Raw genomic sequence first — 17,012 nt, forward strand, 5'->3', positions numbered from 1 at the left:
GTGAATAAATGTAAGGTTATCCACTTTGGTGGCAAAAACATAAAGGCAGACTATTATCTGAATGGTGGCAGATTAGGAAAAGGGGAGGTGCAACTAGACCTGAGTGTCATGGTACATCATTCATTGAAAGTTGGCATGCAGGTACAGCAGGCAGTGAAGAAGGCAAATGGCATGTTGGCCTTCATAGCTAGGGGATTTGAGTATAGGAGCAAGGAGGTCTTAATGCAGTTGTACAGGGCCTTGGTGAGGCCTCACCTGGAATATTGTGTTCAGTTTTGGTCTCCTAATCTGAGGAAGGACGATCTTGCTCTTGAGGGAGTGCAGCGAAGGTTCACCAGACTGATTAACGGGATGGCAGGACTGACATATGAGGAGAGACTGGATCGACTGGGCCTGTATTCACTGGAGTTTAGAAGAATGAGAGGGGATCTCATAGAAACATATAAAATTCTGATGGGACTCGACAGGTTAGATGCAGGAAGAATGTTCCCGATTTTGGGGAAGTCCAGAACCAGGGGATAAGGGGTCTAAGGATAAGGGGTAAACCATTTAGGACCGAGATGAGGAGAAACTTCTTCACTTAGAGAGTTGTTAACCTGTGGAATTCTCTACCGCAGAGTTGTTGATGCCAGTTTGTTAGATATATTCAAGAAGGAGTTAGATATGGCCCTGACTGCTCAAGGGATCAAGGAGTATGGAGAGAAAGCAGGACGTGAATGAAAGCCATGATATTATTGAATGGTGGTGCAGGCTCGAAGGGCTGAATGGCCGACTCCTGCACCTATTTTCGATGTTTCTATGTTAAACAAAATATAAACTCATGTAAAGTTCACAATCAGGAACACAGTAACGCAACGTTCTTCTCCCAACGCTTTCAATCACTCAGAACTCCGAATTCCTCCTCCATTTCCAAGATGGCGCCATTAGCGCCTGGTGTGCCCAGGTTGCTTTTTGCAAGTGGGTTCCCGGGCGGACGCTAAATCAACCGATATGCTAGAAAGTTCCTCCCGGGGCACTAGCGCAGCGATGCACGATGATTTACGGTGAAAACAGCAGGCGTGGGCTATGTTTTAGTGGCGTTGCAAAACCATTGCCGATAATTCCGTCCAGGCACAAATCCTGGTGCGCCTCATTTCACACCAAAAATAATTGTTTTTGTGCCCCACCCAGGCATTAAACAGGGCGCAAATGAGACCAACTGTAGTGACCTTTCACCCACCCAATTTTAGATCAACTAACTCAATGCAGACAATGGATTAAACCCAGGCTCTTCTTATTTTTATTTCTTCCTGGGATGTGGGCATCGCTGGCAAGGCCAGCATTTATTGCCCATCCCTAATTGCCCTTGAGAAGGTGGTGGTGAGCCGCCTTCTTGAACCGCTGCAGTCCTTGTGGCGAAGGTTCTCCCACAGTGCTGTTCGGGAGGGAGTTCCAGGATATTGACACAGCGACGATGAAGGAACAGCGATATACTTCCAAGTCAGCATGGTGTGTGAAATCCATAAAATCATTGAGCTATTTGAAGAGTTATCATTTATATTTAACAAGTTTACTAATAAACATCCCTGTTACTTTCTATCATGAGTAATTGTTGCAGAAGTGATCCTATCACTTTAAAAGCTAATGTTTAACACAGATCACCATAAACAGTGTTTGGTGTCTTTGTTCAATTCTTTGTTTTTGTCTCCCTCCTTCCCAGGAACAAATCTGATTTGTCAGCCTATTGAAGAGGAGAAGAAAGAAGGTACCTATCGCCAGGATGGTGGAAAAGCAACACATCCTTTGGCTTATCTGTATGATCCACATCACACGAGAAAATGGCAAGAATTTTTAATACACTTTTAAGTAAAGATTTTGTAAAAACATCAGAAAGCAATTTTCCCCAGGACCACTGGGTGACAGAAATGTAAAAGTGACCAGATTCCTAGTTATATCCATGTATGGATGTCAGATTATATCAGGATTGGCCTCAATAACATTGCCTGTTGACATTCACTGTATAAGCTCACAACTGAAGAGTGGCTGTATGGGTGGAGTGCCAGCAGGTTACCACTGACTGTTGCACTGTACCCAGTACAAGTTAGTGCCTTCAGGAGAGGGTAAGAGTGTTATGTCTGTAATGCACTTATAAATGACTCCATGAGGTAATGTGTTGTACTCAAAATGTAGTGACCTTGGTCCTTTATTCGTAACTCCAGAGTGAGGCACAAGCATGGTGAGCGGCCTTTTATACTGGGCCCTGAACACCTATGCAGGTGACCCTCAGGTCTCCCACCGCACTGCCCTCTGGTGGACAGCCTCTGCCACAGGGACAGGAAACCCCGGTCTCCACAAGTTGCACCCTCTAGTGGTGTCAGCATAGTATATACACAGTGCAAACCTTATTGACAGTACATCAGGTAACAAGTCTCCATCTTATCCAACTAAACAGTGACGACACAGAAAGCATATGTGTTGTTTGCATATATAACATCACTCTCCCCCAAGTCCTTTGTGCTGATTACCTTTGCACTATGTGCTCTGGTTTAGCTCTCCCCAAACTTAAGTGCCAATAGCCCTTGCACCTTGGCTGTGCTTTGGCTTGGCTCTCTCCCTGTTAACCCCCAAGTCCTTTTGCCGCAACGTTGGATAGTGGTTATCAGTTTGGATGGTTCGATGATGCAGTGGAGGTTCCAGTGGGTTCTGGGTGTGATCCATGTGTGTGTCCATGGCTACCCACCCCCACAGTGAGATCATGCAGCAGGCCCGTTACATTAACATACAGGATCAGACACAGTGCAATTACAAAGAAAGAAAGCCACAGTTTGTATCGTGACACCTTGGTTCAGTGAGTTACATTTGTTACGTTTTGCGGTCGTGCACCAGGATTGGGTAGATTGCATTCATGGTTCAGGCATGGTAAATACTGAGGTAGCAGTACAGGTATGCGAGGACGCAGGTTCCAGAGCAACTGGACGGGGTTCTAGTTGTCTGATAGCGGCGCTACGCCCCCTGCTGGCGGGATGGGCTTGGTTCACTCACCCAGCCAGGACTCAGGGCCTTTGCCATTGCCTCGTGATGGGCAGAGCCACAAATGTATGTGGCCTCCCTGTCCTCCTTTGAGGGCTGCAGAATCTTCTGCCTGCTCTCGAAAGGTGTTGGGAACCTGGCTGTTCCAGGTCCCATTTGGGGGACTCGTTGGTTCTGACTTTTCGCTCCCGGACATGGCCGAGGTAGCGACTGGGTCTGGGGGCTGCGCTGTCTCCACCCAGGTGGTGAGCAATGGCGACCAACTGCATGTATTGGTGCCGTTTTCGTTTCCAGGTCCGTGGTGAATATTGCCATCGGGTGCCTGCAGCGTGGGATAGACCTGGGGCAGAGTATCAGGATCAGTGCCTTCACCCTCCTGAGGTCGCTGGCCTATAACTTGTGGGGACACATGGGCCAGGCAATCAGGATCAGCGCCTTTACCCTCCCGAATTCGTTCGCTTGCTACTTTTGGGGACACTCTACTCCCAACATCTCGCAACAACATTTTGTTCTTTACATTAGGAATAGTACCGACATCTTGCAACATTTTGTTCACAATCTTAATCGGTTCGTTACATTGATTGCCATGCATACAATGTCTCTTTAAGCTCAGTTGGTTGCAGGTCTCCTTTAAGAGAACCCTGCTGGCTTTACCCCAATCAAATCCTTTGTTAGATACCACGTGTTGGTCCCTCAGTGTTGCACCTCGTGATATGGCCGCGGCCATTTTTTTTTTCAGCCACGCTGCACCTCGCTGCAGCAAGGACACCATCTTGCCTCTGTCCTCAAGGTCGACTGCCTTGATCCTTCTCTCCCACGATTCTGCCACAAAAGCTGGAAGAGTGCCTGTGAATTCGATCTTCCTCCCCAGGAGTCCTGCCACTGGAGCCAGGAAGGTACTTTTAGGTCGTTCTGGTCGGATCATTGCCACACAGTCGTGATGGACGGTCTGTGCCTCAGTTTTCTGTTGCCTGGCCCAAGTGAAGGTGAGGTTTTGCTCTGCATCTGAACATGGGGGATATCGATTGCTGGAGTGAAAAGGTCTTCCCATTTCCACTGGATCTTCCCCATCCACCTTCTTCTGAGTAGCGTTGGACATCACCTGCAACAATCCACAGAGGTAACTTGTGCACCACACCATTATGGATTACACTTACATCCACGCTACTAAGGACTGGGATCAGCTCCTTCGTGTAGGTGCGCAAATTTTCCTGCACTGGAACCAGCTCAGGTCATTTTTCATTCTATAGCCTCTCAAAGGCATTCTGGCTCATCACTGACTGGCTCGCTCCCGTTTCCACTTCCATGATGACTGGAACGCCATTTATCTCGGCTTCCATCTTCACCTGGAGGACAATCGGTGGTGCATCTTTACACTCCATACACTTCTTGCAGCTGAGCTGCCTCTCTAGCCAAATCATCATTATCCTCGATGGATTCAAAGTCATCTACCGACTCCTCTGCTAGACGGTGAGTCGTATTTCTTTTACACATACGCTGGAGGTAGCCCTTCGTGTTACATGCTTTGCATACGTACTCAGCAAACCGATGCTGGTGAGCCCTATGGTTTCCTCCGCAATGTCAGTAAGGTACTACTCGATTCGCACTCCTCGGCGGACTCTGCGTTCTGGAACCCTGAGGTCTGTGCTCTCTGCCCTGGGCAGAGCCACGTTCTACAGTCTGGCCTGTGAAAGGCATCATTCTGTGTACAGTACTTCCCGGGTTTGAGTCCACAGGATGAATAATTTGCTTGGTGCTGCAGGTCATGAACACCTGACTGATGCTGATGGCCTTCTGCAGGTTACCTGTGCTGTCGGCAGATAATAATAAGCTGTCGGCTTGTGAAGAAGGCCCTCGTGGCCAATTCCCATAATGAAGATGTCTCGCAACGCTTCGTTGAGATGCGTGCTGAAATCACGTGATACCGCACGTCTCCTGAGGTTAGCAGCATATTTTGCAATCTCCTGGCCCTCAGGTATGCGGTGAGTGTAGAATCTGTGCCTGGCCATGAGGATGCTCTGGTTTGGTTTTAGTTGGTCACGACTTAGTTCAGTCAGTTCATCGCATGTCTTATCCTTGGACTTTGTGGGTGCCAGCAAGTCTCTGACGAGGCGGTAGACCTCGGGCCTACAACTGGTCAGCAGTAAAACCTTGTGTTCTCTGCCAATGTGTCCATCTCCCCTGCCAGGTCGTTTACCACGAAATATTGCTCGAGCCTTTCCGTAAAGGCATCCCAATCATCACCCTCTGCGAAGTCTTTTAGTGTGCCAAAGGTAGCCATAATCGCGTGAAAGTTCGTATTCTCTTTGCCAGTTGTTATGTCTGTAATGCACTTATGAATGACTCCACGAGGCAATGTGTTGTACTCAAACTGTAGTGACCCATGGTCCTTTATTCGTAACTCCAAAGTGAGGCACAAGCATGGTGAGCAGCCTTTTATACTGGGCCCGGCACACCTATGCAGGTGACCCTCAGGTCTCCCACCGCAGTGCCCTCTGGTGGACAGCCTGTGGACAGCCTCGCCCACAGGGGCAGGAAAACCCGATCTCCACAGGTTGCACCATCTAGTGGTGCCAGCATAGTATATACACAGTGCAAACCTTATTGAAAGTACATCAGGTAACAATTCTCCGTCTTATGCAACCATACAGTGACTACACAGAGAGTATATCTATAATCTGCATATATAACAGGGAGAAAATTGGGGGGAGGAGAAGAGCATGTATTATAAGAGAATTTCAAAGAACAAAGGAAATAGGAGCAAGAGTCGGCCATTTGGCTGATCTGATCATGGACTCAGCTCCTTTTCCCTGCCCAATCCCCATAACCCTTTATTCCATTATCGCTCAAAAGTCTGTCTATCCCCGCCTTAAATATATTCAGTGACCCAGCCTCCACAGCTCTCTGGAGCAGAGAATTCTATAGATTTACAACATCTGAGTGAAGAAATTCCTCCTCATCTCAGTTTTAAATGAGCGGCCCCTTATTCTGAGACTTTGTCCCCTAGTTTTAGTTTCACCAATGTGGAAATATCCTCTCTGCATCTACCTTCTCGAGCCCCGTTATTTTACATTATTTAAAATGTTTCGATAAGATCTCCTCTCATTCTTCTGAACTCCAATGAGTATAGTCCTAACCTACACAACCGATCTTCATAAATCAGCCCCCTCATCGCTGGAATCAACCTAGTGAACCTACTGTGAACAGCCTCCAATGCAAGTGTCTACTTCCTTAAGTACGGAGACCAAAACTGTACGCAGTACTTTAGGGGACCGGAATTGGTTGACATATCATTCCCTACCACCTGCGTACCACCAACATACCGCCCAAAAATATGATTTTGGTCAAAAAACACCTACATACCGCTGACATACCGCTCGGCGAAATATTTATCACTGACACACCGCCGAGCGGTATGCATACTGTCCGCTGTTTAGGACCGTTCCACATACCGTCCAAAACGTCTGATTTTCATCGCATAGCGCCGACATACCACCGGAGCTGCATACCCTCCTGGAAAAGATGGTTTGACGCGATGGTAAGTGGGCGGGAATGGGCGGAGTGCATGGATCTGCCATTTTGGAAATCGGGAACTGTCAGCTAAAGTAACACCTCTGTATCTCTGAGGTGAACAGTGATTTTAGAGTGTGATTTTGATTGGAATAGGTATATTTACTGTTACTGAGCTACTTATTAAGATAGAAAGGTATCTTAGTTAAATGTTTTTAATCGAAAAATATAGTGGAGATTTTTTAAAAAGCAGGCCTGTATTATCCCAGCCTTTATTGCTGACAAGCTGTCTAATGGAGGAATCAGATGTGAGGAAGTTTATTGAGCAGAGTTATAAGGGTAAGAATGATGATAATGAGGAAGAGGCCTTACCCGTGAAGGATCTTCAGAGAAAAGTTTCACACTGTAAAAGAGTGCTTAAAGTCAATTCAAACAGTTATGTAAAAATTTTTAAAATATACAACAATTTTAAAACTTTGTAAAACTTATAAATATAAAACAACTGCAATAACTTTAATAACAACTTCAGCAAAACTTTTATAACCTTCATAAAATTTACAAATAAAACTTCAATTACAACAAATACTTGTTCCCGATACAGTTTCTGATTTCCAAATGGCGGATCTGTGCACTCCGCCCATTTCCGCCCAATTACCATTGTGTAAAACCACCTTTTCCAGGACGGTATACAGATCCGGTGGTATGTCGGCGCTATGCGATGAACATCGGACTTTTTGGGCTGTATGTGGGCGGTCCTACATGGCGGATGGTGTGCATACCACTCGGCGGTATGTCAATGGTGAGGTCCTTTCCCCGCCCACACCCTCTGCCCCTTCCACGTCCGTGTGCTACACCACCCTTGGGACGATTCCACCCTTTCTTATTCCCGCACTTCCCTTTCCCAGTTACTGCGGGCATGGACCTCCCCATGTTGATACCAAGCCGGTGACCAGCTCCACACCCCAAGTGCCATTGCTGTTGTTGGGGGGCGGGGTGTGCGGGGGTGGTTGGCAGACATTACATGCGCAATAACTGGGGCCTCAGGAGAAGCTCGCGATGTGGAAGGCGGGGCTTCAGGGCTGGGAAATGATGTCAGCTCCCCAGCCTCAGGTGCTGTCAACCTGACTATTATGGGACGGGGGCGGGGGTTGTTCCACGCCATGTCCCGATCCCGTCGATTGCCACATGGCTTTGAAGGCGTCGGTGGTTCGCTCCATCGCGGTGATCATACGCAACCTTTCCTCCGACTCCTGCTCTGATAGAGCCGCGATGTTTGTGGCTATTGTAGTCATGGCCTTGAGCAGCTCTCAACCTATGTCAACGCTGGCCTGTGACTGACGCACCATGTCCTGGTATATGCCCACAGCAACCGACCTTTCCTGCACCAACCTCCATTGCTGCGGCAAAGACCCTGCAACACTAGGGGTACCGTGCTGCACACAGCTTGGTCCGGCAGAATCAGAGGAGCTGTGGGGGAATCCCCTGAATACAGACTCTGTGGTGGAGGATGGTCCAACTGTCCCACATGGAACAGGCATATCCTTCTCCGTCTCCACCACCAGCTCCACCTCCACTGGCTTACGGATCAGCGGCTGTTCCTGTTCCTCTTCCTCGTCAGGAGGGGGCGGGGCGATGCCAGAGTTGGAGGCAGTGGGTCTGTCGGCTGTGTCGCTGTGATCTGAATCATCTGTGTCGAGAAGTACAAAACAACATTTAAAAAAGCTTGGCACTAGGGGAGGGCTCAGGGTTACAATAGTACATAGTACAGTGACTTATCGCAGTCTTACTTAAATGTCCACCACTGCTGCAGTACTGCATTACATATCGCAGACAGAATACAGATCTGCATTGCGTTACATGCTCCCAACATTGCAGTACATCACATGGGGACATTACAGTGCAATAAACTTACATTACATTACATCAGGCCAACATTTCATGGGGTGCACTTGGGGGGCAGACGTGGGGAGCCACGTGGGGGGCATTCGTGGGGGGCACACATGCCCACTTTGCAGCAGTGGGTCACGATCAGGAGCAGGAACCCTGGCTGATTCTCCTCTATTTAGCTCAAGGGCACAGAGGGCCAATCACATCACCATCCCAGCTGAGATCAGGCATTGAACCTGTCCCCTTCCTGATCTGTGTGGCCCAGTGTGACTGATGCACTACCTTTATCAGCTGACCTGCAGCATTCTGTTTATAAAGTTTGTGCTTCACTCAATCAATCTAACTTGGTGCAAAGCTCAGAAACTGTTTCATTGTCACTTCACAAGTGTGGAAATCCAGTTTTAAAATTCCTCAATACTGACTCCCCGCTGGTAATTATGGCCCCAAGTTTCCACACGCTACAAAACGGGCACCCCTCCGAGCTGGGCGCCCGTTTTTCGCGCCGAAAACGGCGCCGGAAAAACAACGCGCGATTCTGGAGTGCCCTGCAGCTCCATGGCAGCTTGGCGCGGCGCCCAGTGGGCGGAGCCTACCACTCGCGCCGATTTTGTAAGTGGGAGGGGGCGGGTACCATTTCGTTTTTTTCCTGCCGACAACCCTGCGCGTGCGCGTTGGAGCTTTCGCGCACGTGCAGTGTGAAGGAAACATTGGCACTCGGCCATTTTTGTAGTTCTTTGTAGCTGTTTAATTTTTGAACATTTTTTAATAAAAGCACATTGCCATCAGCACATCAGCACTGAGGCTTCTTGCAGCAGTGAGAAGGCTGCAGGAAGCCTCAGAAAGTTGAGGCAGCCGTTTCCCGACGGCCTCCCCCAACTGCCGTCGGGAATGGCTGCTGAACTTGAGGCTTCCTGCAGCCTTCTCACTGTCTCCTTCCCCCCCCCGCCCGCCGTCTGGAACGGCTTCCTCCCCCCCCCCCCGCCCCGCTGCGTTCGGTCGGTCGGTCGGGCCCGCACTCCCTCCCTCCCACCCCCCCGCCCGCCGTCGGGAACGGCTTCCTCCTCCCCCGCTGCCGTCGGGAAAGAACGGCTGCCTCCCCCCACCCCACCCCACCCCGCGGAAACAGCTGCCTCCTCCCCCCCCCACCCCACCCCGCGGAAACAGCTGCCTCCTCCCCCCCCCCCCGGGGGAACGGCTGCCTCAACTTGTGAGGCTTCCTGCAGCATTCTCCCTGGCTGAAGCACTTTCACACAGGTAGGAAGATGGTTTATTTAATCTTTTCTTTGCTTATAAATGTTTATTCAGGTTGGATTTATTTGTATAATACTTGTATAAGTATAAATAAAGATTGATAATAGAATTTAATGACTTCCTTTCCCCCCCCCACCTCGTTGTGGATGCCTAATTTGTAACCTGCGCCTGATTTTTTAATGTGTAGACAAGGTTTTTTCAGTTCGACAAAAATCTTCACTTGCTCCATTCTAAGTTAGTTTGGAGTACGTTTTCACTATGGAAACTTTGAAATCAGGCGTCAGTGGCCGGACAAGCCCCCTTTTGAAGAAAAAATTCTGTTCCAAAGTGAAACTGTTCTAACTGACTAGAACTGCAGAAAAAAAAATGTGGAGAATTGCGATTTCTAAGATAGTCCGTTCTCCACCAGTTGCTCCTAAAAATCAGGCGCAAATCATGTGGAAACTTGGGGCCTATGAAACTATATTCTAGCCCTGGATGGAAATAGTAAATGTAGATGCAGATCCAATAATTGACATCGACAGGCAGGATTCAGCAATGGCTCACCTCATTGGAGCAGAGGCTTTTGCCCATTAATAATCCACTGCACAGGGATGGTACAAAATGGCTGTGAAAGCTTTTTTTTTTGGATAAATGTAATTTGTAAAGCTATAACCAAACCATATTAATCGGCATTCCGGGCCTTTAATGTAAAAAGTTAAATTACCCGTCAGATACAGGAGAGACCATGGTGCAGATTTTTAAATTGCCATCCGGACATAAACCTGGTGTCGCACATCGGCTGCCAGTTATAGAACCGCTCCCTCCATGATTGGGCAATAGTTCCCTCAGGTCTGTCCTTTTCCCCAGGAAACTCCCGTGTGCTGGCACTGCGTGTTCAGAAATCCCAATTCTCAGATTATCATTAACATGCGGAGAGAAACAATGGCCTTGGGGGCGGTAATGTCCGGGAGCCGGGACATTTCGCGGTCGGCGTGGAAGTCCTGCCCCGATCACTAAATTCGGGTTCCTGCCCCCGGAAGGAAGTGGAGCGCTAAACCTTCCTGGGGCGGTGACGGGACGCACACCTCAGCAGCACTATACACTGGGCCGCACAGCACTGCTGTATACAAGGGGCTCTTCCCTCAATTACAGGGAAGGCCCGAACTGCAGACTCTGCCGAAGGAGAAGCCACCTACCTGGAGCACCGGGGAGCGGGGGAGCCACGTGATCAGTCCGTCACTTACACAGAGTGCTGGGCTGAGCGATCGCGGAACCAACCCTGCCAACAAACCACGACCGGAGCGGCAACCAAAATGGCAGATTTCTTGTCCCAGCAGCAGGCCACCTCCCCTTTAATTGTCAGCCAGCCGCCGGGTTCGTGTCCCCTGAACCTGTCGCTGTTATCACCCCGCGCTGCTTCAGGGGATGAAACTAAATTTTGGGCCAGGTCACTAATGGTGTGATGCACTTGGCGATGATGTCACGATCTCCGAGCGTGGGGCACAACGCTGTAGTGCCAGCACTAAACGCCCGCCAAATATGGCGGAGTTGTTAACGCCGACACGCCTGGTCACAAAGTCTTTGCGCCCTGTTAGCGCCCCCCGAACAGGAGGTGCAAAAGACCCGAATTTCTCCCTCAATGACTTACTCTAATTATTCAAACACAATCAGAAAAATGGTATTTAATCCCTAACATTTCACAGCTGATTCTGTCTACAAATGTTTGGCTCTTTACTGGTCTGTCAATATTTCAACAGCTTGCTATCAGACAATACAAACCATGTCTGTAATATATTTGCTTCATGGGTTATTTGCTTAAGAATTCATAGCAACACATCTCTATTAAGAATGAGTTGGTTTATTAACAAAATGTTTAGCAATCACACAACACATTACCAGCTCATCCACCAGGCTCACAGCCACCTGCCTCATCGTGGATTCCCCGAACCCAACTGGCTGGGGTTTTATTCAGTCTTGTGAACAACACGTGACTGGCTAAGCCACTTCCAACTCAACAGCTCCACCAACTTGTGAGCATACTCAAGGTGTATATATTACAACGTCCATCATTCCTGCTATCCAATCCCAATTATTATCTCCTTCATAAACCAAAAGGAGATGTCAATATGGTGCCAATGTGACTGTCGTCAAAAGGTCGACAAAGATTCAAGTAACTTCATCAAAAAAAGAAGTCTGAAGTTCAATCTGTTTAGTTGGCTGTACACCATATTTTTCAATGTGAACAATTTGCATTTTTATACCATTTCGCAAAATTGTAATCAGACAACGATAGATGTCAACCCAAAGAAAGAGATATTTGGAAGGATCAGAGATAGCTTTTAAGGAAGTCAAAGGAGAGGTAGAGAGGCAGAGAGGTTTAGGGAGGAAATTCCAGAGGTTGGGGTCTTGGTAGCTGAAGGCACGGCCGCCAATGGTGGAGCGAAGGAAGTGGGGGATGCTCAAGAGTCCAGAATTGGAGGAACGAAGAGATCTCGGGAGGTTGTGAGGCTGGAGGAGGTTGCAGAGATGGGGAGGGGTGAGGCCATGGAGGGATTTGAAAATACGAATGAGAATTTTAATTTGCTGGACTGGGAGCAAGCACAGGGGTGATGGGTCGACGGGACTTGGTTCAGGTTAGGAAAGGGGCAGCAGAGTTTTGGATAAAGTTTATGGAGGGTGAAGGATGGGAGCCGGACAGGAGAGTATTAGAATCATTGAGCCTGCAGGTAACACAAACATAGATGTGGGATGGGCAGCAGGTGGGCTGAGGCAGTTCAGGAAGCGGGTGATGTTACGGAGGTGGAACTAGGTGTTTGAACTCTGAATTGGCATCAAGTAGGAGGCTGAGGATGTTAACAGTCTGGTTCAATCCCGTGCAGTGTCCGGGGAATGCAGGATTAATGTAGCTAGACCTCTGAAAGTGAGATTGTGCAACTCTCTCCAGGCCAAGGGACACGACCTTACTAACTTAGATTTTACTACTTCACACTAAATAGTGTTCATTTTGCAGAGGGCGCAAAAATGGAGCAGCAGAAAATAGTGAGACAGAAAAGACCGTAAATGTATTTTTAGATTGGATTTAAGTTTTGACCAAGGAGACAACTTTTTAAATCCATGTGATCCTCAGGGGAGGTCCCCATGGATCCCGCCCTGTATCCAGGATCTATTTAACCTCATTAACTTTGTATTAATAGATAGGCGTTTCTGCAGCCGCAACTGAGACTCCAGGATGATATGTTGCCTCCCTGGTGCAAGGATCAAGGATGTCTCGGAGCGGGTGCAGGACATTCTATAAAGGAAGGGAGATCAGCCAGTTGTCGTGGTACACATTGGTACCAACGACATAGGTAAAAAAAGGGATGAGGTCCTACGAAACGAATTTAAGGAGCTAGGAGCTAAATTAAAAAGTAGAACCTCAAAAGTAGTAATCTCGGGATTGCTACCAGTGCCACGTGCTAGTCAGCGTAGGAATCGCAGGATAGCGCAGATGAATACGTGGCAGCAGGGAGGGATTCAAATTCCTGGGGCATTGGAGCTGGTTCTGTGGGAGGTGGGACCAGTACAAACCGGACGGTCTGCACCTGGGCAGGACCGGAACCAATGTCCTAGCGGGAATATTTGCTCGTGCTGTTGGGGAGGAGTTAAACGAATATGGCAGGGGGATGGGAACCAATGCAGGGAGACAGAGGGAAACAAAAAGGAGGCAAAAGCAAAAGACAGAAAGGAGATGAGGAAAAGTGGAGGGCAGAGAAACCCAAGGCAAAGAACAAAAAGGGCCATTGTGCAGCAAAATTCTGAAAGGACAAAGGGTGTTAAAAAAACAAGCCTGAAGGCTTTGTGTCTTAATGCAAGGAGTATCCGCAATAAGGTGGATGAATTAACTGTGCAAATAGATGTTGACAAGTATGATGTGATTGGGATTACGGAGACGTGGCTCCAGGATGATCAGGGCTGGGAATTGAACATCCAGGGGTATTCAACATTCAGGAAGGATAGAATAAAAGGAAAAGTAGGTGGGGTAGCATTGCTGGTTAAGGAGGAGATTAAGGCAATAGTTAGGAAGGACATTAGCTTGGATGATGTGGAATCTATATGGGTAGAGCTGCAGAACACCAAAGGGCAAAAAACGTTAGTGGGAGTTCTGTACAGACCTCCAAACAGTAGTAGTGATGTTGGGGAGGGCATCAAACAGGAAATTAGGGGTGCATGCAATAAAGGTGCAGCAGTTATAATGGGTGACTTTAATATGCACATAGATTGGGCTAACCAAACTGGAAGCAATACGGTGGAGGAGGATTTCCTGGAGTGCATAAGGGATGATTTTTTAGACCAATATGTCGAGGAACCAACTAGCGGGAAGGCCTTCTTAGACTGGCTGTTATGTAATGAGAGAGGATTAATTAGCAATCTCGTTGTGCGAGGCCCCTTGGGGAAGAGTGATCATAATATGGTGGAATTCTGCATTAGGATGGAGAATGAAACAGTTAATTCAGAGACCATGGTCCAGAACTTAAAGAAGGCTAACTTTGAAGGTATGAGGCGTGAATTGGCTAGGATAGATTGGCGAATGATACTTAAGGGGTTGACTGTGGATGGGCAATGGCAGACATTTAGAGACCGCATGGATGAACTACAACAATTGTACATTCCTGTCTGGCGTAAAAATAAAAAAGCGAAGGTGGCTCAACCATGGCTATCAAGGGAAATCAGGGATAGTATTAAAGCCAAGGAAGTGGCATACAAATTGGCCAGAAATAGCAGCAAACCCAGGGACTGGGAGAAATTTAGAACTCAGCAGAGGAGGACAAAGGGTTTGATTAGGGCAGGGAAAATGGAGTACGAGAAGAAGCTTGCAGGGAACATTAAGACGGATTGCAAAAGTTTCTATAGATATGTAAAGAGAAAAAGGTTCGTAAAGACAAACGTAGGTCCCTTGCAGTCAGAATCAGGGGAAGTCATAACGGGGAACAAAGAAATGGCGGACCAACTGAACAAGTACTTTGGTTCGGTATTCACGAAGGAGGACACAAACAACCTTCCGGATATAAAAGGGGTCGGAGGGTCTAGTGAGGAGGAGGAACTGAGGGAAATCCTTATTGTGTTGGGGAAATTGATGGGATTGAAGGCCGATAAATCCCCAGGACCTGATGGACTGCATCCCAGAGTACTGAAGGAGGTGGCCTTGGAAATAGTGGATGCATTGACAGTCATTTTCCAACATTCCATTGACTCTGGATCAGTTCCTATCGAGTGGAGGGTAGCCAATGTAACCCCACTTTTTAAAAAAGGAGGGAGGGAGATAACAGGGAATTATAGACCCTCAGCCTGACATCAGTAGTGGGTAAAATGATGGAATCAATTATTAAGGATGTCATAGCAGTGCATTTGGAAAGAGGTGACATGATAGGTCCAAGTCAGCATGGATTTGTGAAAGGGAAATCATGCTTGACAAATCTTCTGGAATTTTTTGAGGATGTTTCCAGTAGAGTGGACAAGGGAGAACCAGTTGATGTGGTATATTTGGACTTTCAGAAGGCTTTCGACAAGGTCCCACACAAGAGATTAATGTGCAAAGTTAAAGCACATGGGATTGGGGGTAGTGTGCTGACATGGATTGAGAACTGGTTGTCAGACAGGAAGCAAAGAGTAGGAGTAAATGGGGACTTTTCAGAATGGCAGGCAGTGACTAGTGGGGTACCGCAAGGTTCTGTGCTGGGGCCCCAGCTGTTTACACTGTACATTAATGATTTAGACGAGGAGATTAAATGTAGTATCACCAAATTTGCGGATGACACTAAGTTGGGTGGCAGTGTGAGCTGCGAGGAGGATGCTATGAGGCTGCAGAGCGACTTGGATAGGTTAGGTGAGTGGGCAAATGCGTGGCAGATGAAGTATAATGTGGATAAATGTGAAGTTATCCACTTTGGTGGTAAAAACAGAGAGACAGACTATTATCTGAATGGTGACAGATTAGGAAAAGGGGAGGTGCAACGATACCTGGGTGTCATGGTACATCAGTCATTGAAGGTTGGCATGCAGGTACAGCAGGCAGTTAAGAAAGCAAATGGCATGTTGGCCTTCATAGCGAGGAGATTTGAGTACAGGGGCAGGGAGGTGTTGCTACAGTTGTACAGGGCCTTGGTGAGGCCACACCTGGAGTATTGTGTGCAGTTTTGGTCTCCTAACCTGAGGAAGGACATTCTTGCTGTTGAGGGAGTGCAGCGAAGGTTCACCAGACTGATTCCCGAGATGGCGGGACTGACCCATCAAGAAAGACTGGATCAACTGGGCTTGTATTCACTGGAGTTCAGAAGAATGAGAGGGGACCTCATAGAAACGTTTAAAATTCTGACGGGATTAGACAGGTTAGATGCAGGAAGAATGTTCCCAATGTTGGGGAAGTCCAGAACCAGGGGACACAGTCTAAGGATAAGGGGTAAGCCATTTAGGACTGAGATGAGGAGGAACTTCTTCACCTAGAGAGTGGTGAACCTGTGGAATTCTCTACCACAGAAAGTTGTTGAGGCCAATTTACTAAATATATTCAAAAATGAGTTAGATGAAGTCCTTACTACTAGGGGGATCAAGGGGTATGGCAAGAAAGCAGGAATGGAGTACTGAAGTTGCATGTTCAGCCATGAACTCATTGAATGGCGGTGCAGGCTAGAAGGGCCGAATGGCCTACTCCTGTACTTATTTTTTATGTTTCTATGTTTCCTCAGTGAACCCCAGATGATTCAGCAAATGAAGTCCCCTGTGGGGAGAGGGGTTTGATGGCACTGCATATTGGGGAACACTACTTCATTTCAAAGAGCAGGAGCGGGTTAAATCAGTTTTTGATCTGAGCTGCTCTGAGCAGAAAATATGGTGGCCTAGAAATCCCTGTCACAGCCTTCCCGCGGGCAATCGGGTAAATTAAAGAAAAAAATGCGCACCTACCATTTTCTCCTTCGCCCTCCTGCGTTCCCGTTTCTCTGTTGAAGATTCCCGGACAGCGTATGACATCACGCCGCCCGGGAACGCTGCGCGCGCAGCCTGTGGCTCCCTTTGGAGACTGTCCCCGCCCACAGGAGCTGTCAATAGGAGCTCATTTAAATAGGCCACGCCCCCGGGTTTTTTTACACTTCAGTCCCGCAGCTGCTTTAGAAATCACTTTTTAAGCTTTTAGAATAATTTAAAGATGGTCTAATTTATTTTAAACATTTTAATAGTTTTAAACACTTTAAAAGAGAATTAAAGCAATATAAAGACTGTAAAAAGCCTTTAAATTATTAGTAATAATTATCATTGAACAGATGAGCGAAATGGATGTATCTAATGTTGTCGTCATGAAAAGGGCTCAGAATTTCTGTGACGATGATCTGACAACACCT

General features: G+C 47.6%; 1 protein-coding gene across 2 annotated transcripts; it reads right to left on the reverse strand.

The window, feature by feature from the left end:
- Positions 1–1,900: 1,900 nt before the first annotated feature.
- LOC139278715 (uncharacterized) lies at positions 1,901–16,628 on the reverse strand. Of its 2 annotated transcripts, none has more exons than XM_070897789.1 (2): positions 16,579–16,628; positions 1,901–8,206 (listed from the first exon to the last, which is right to left on the reverse strand). In XM_070897789.1, the coding sequence occupies exon 2, from the start codon at positions 4,148–4,150 to the stop codon at positions 3,014–3,016; it is 1,137 nt and encodes a 378-aa protein (XP_070753890.1). In that variant the 5' UTR covers positions 4,151–8,206; positions 16,579–16,628; the 3' UTR covers positions 1,901–3,013. The 2 variants fall into 2 exon arrangements, with proteins under 2 accessions (XP_070753890.1, XP_070753891.1); XM_070897790.1 differs by having other exon boundaries at positions 16,575–16,628.
- Between the last annotated feature and the right edge of the window lie 384 nt (positions 16,629–17,012).

The sequence above is a fragment of the Pristiophorus japonicus genome, chromosome 13 (assembly GCF_044704955.1).
Source record: "Pristiophorus japonicus isolate sPriJap1 chromosome 13, sPriJap1.hap1, whole genome shotgun sequence".
Classification (NCBI taxonomy): Eukaryota; Metazoa; Chordata; class Chondrichthyes; family Pristiophoridae; genus Pristiophorus; species Pristiophorus japonicus.

What these genes read in the sequence shown, in the direction of transcription:
- LOC139278715 (XM_070897789.1), bottom strand. Translation starts at nt 4,150, where the DNA reads ATGGTGTGGTGCACAAGTTACCTCTGTGGATTGTTGCAGGTGATGTCC.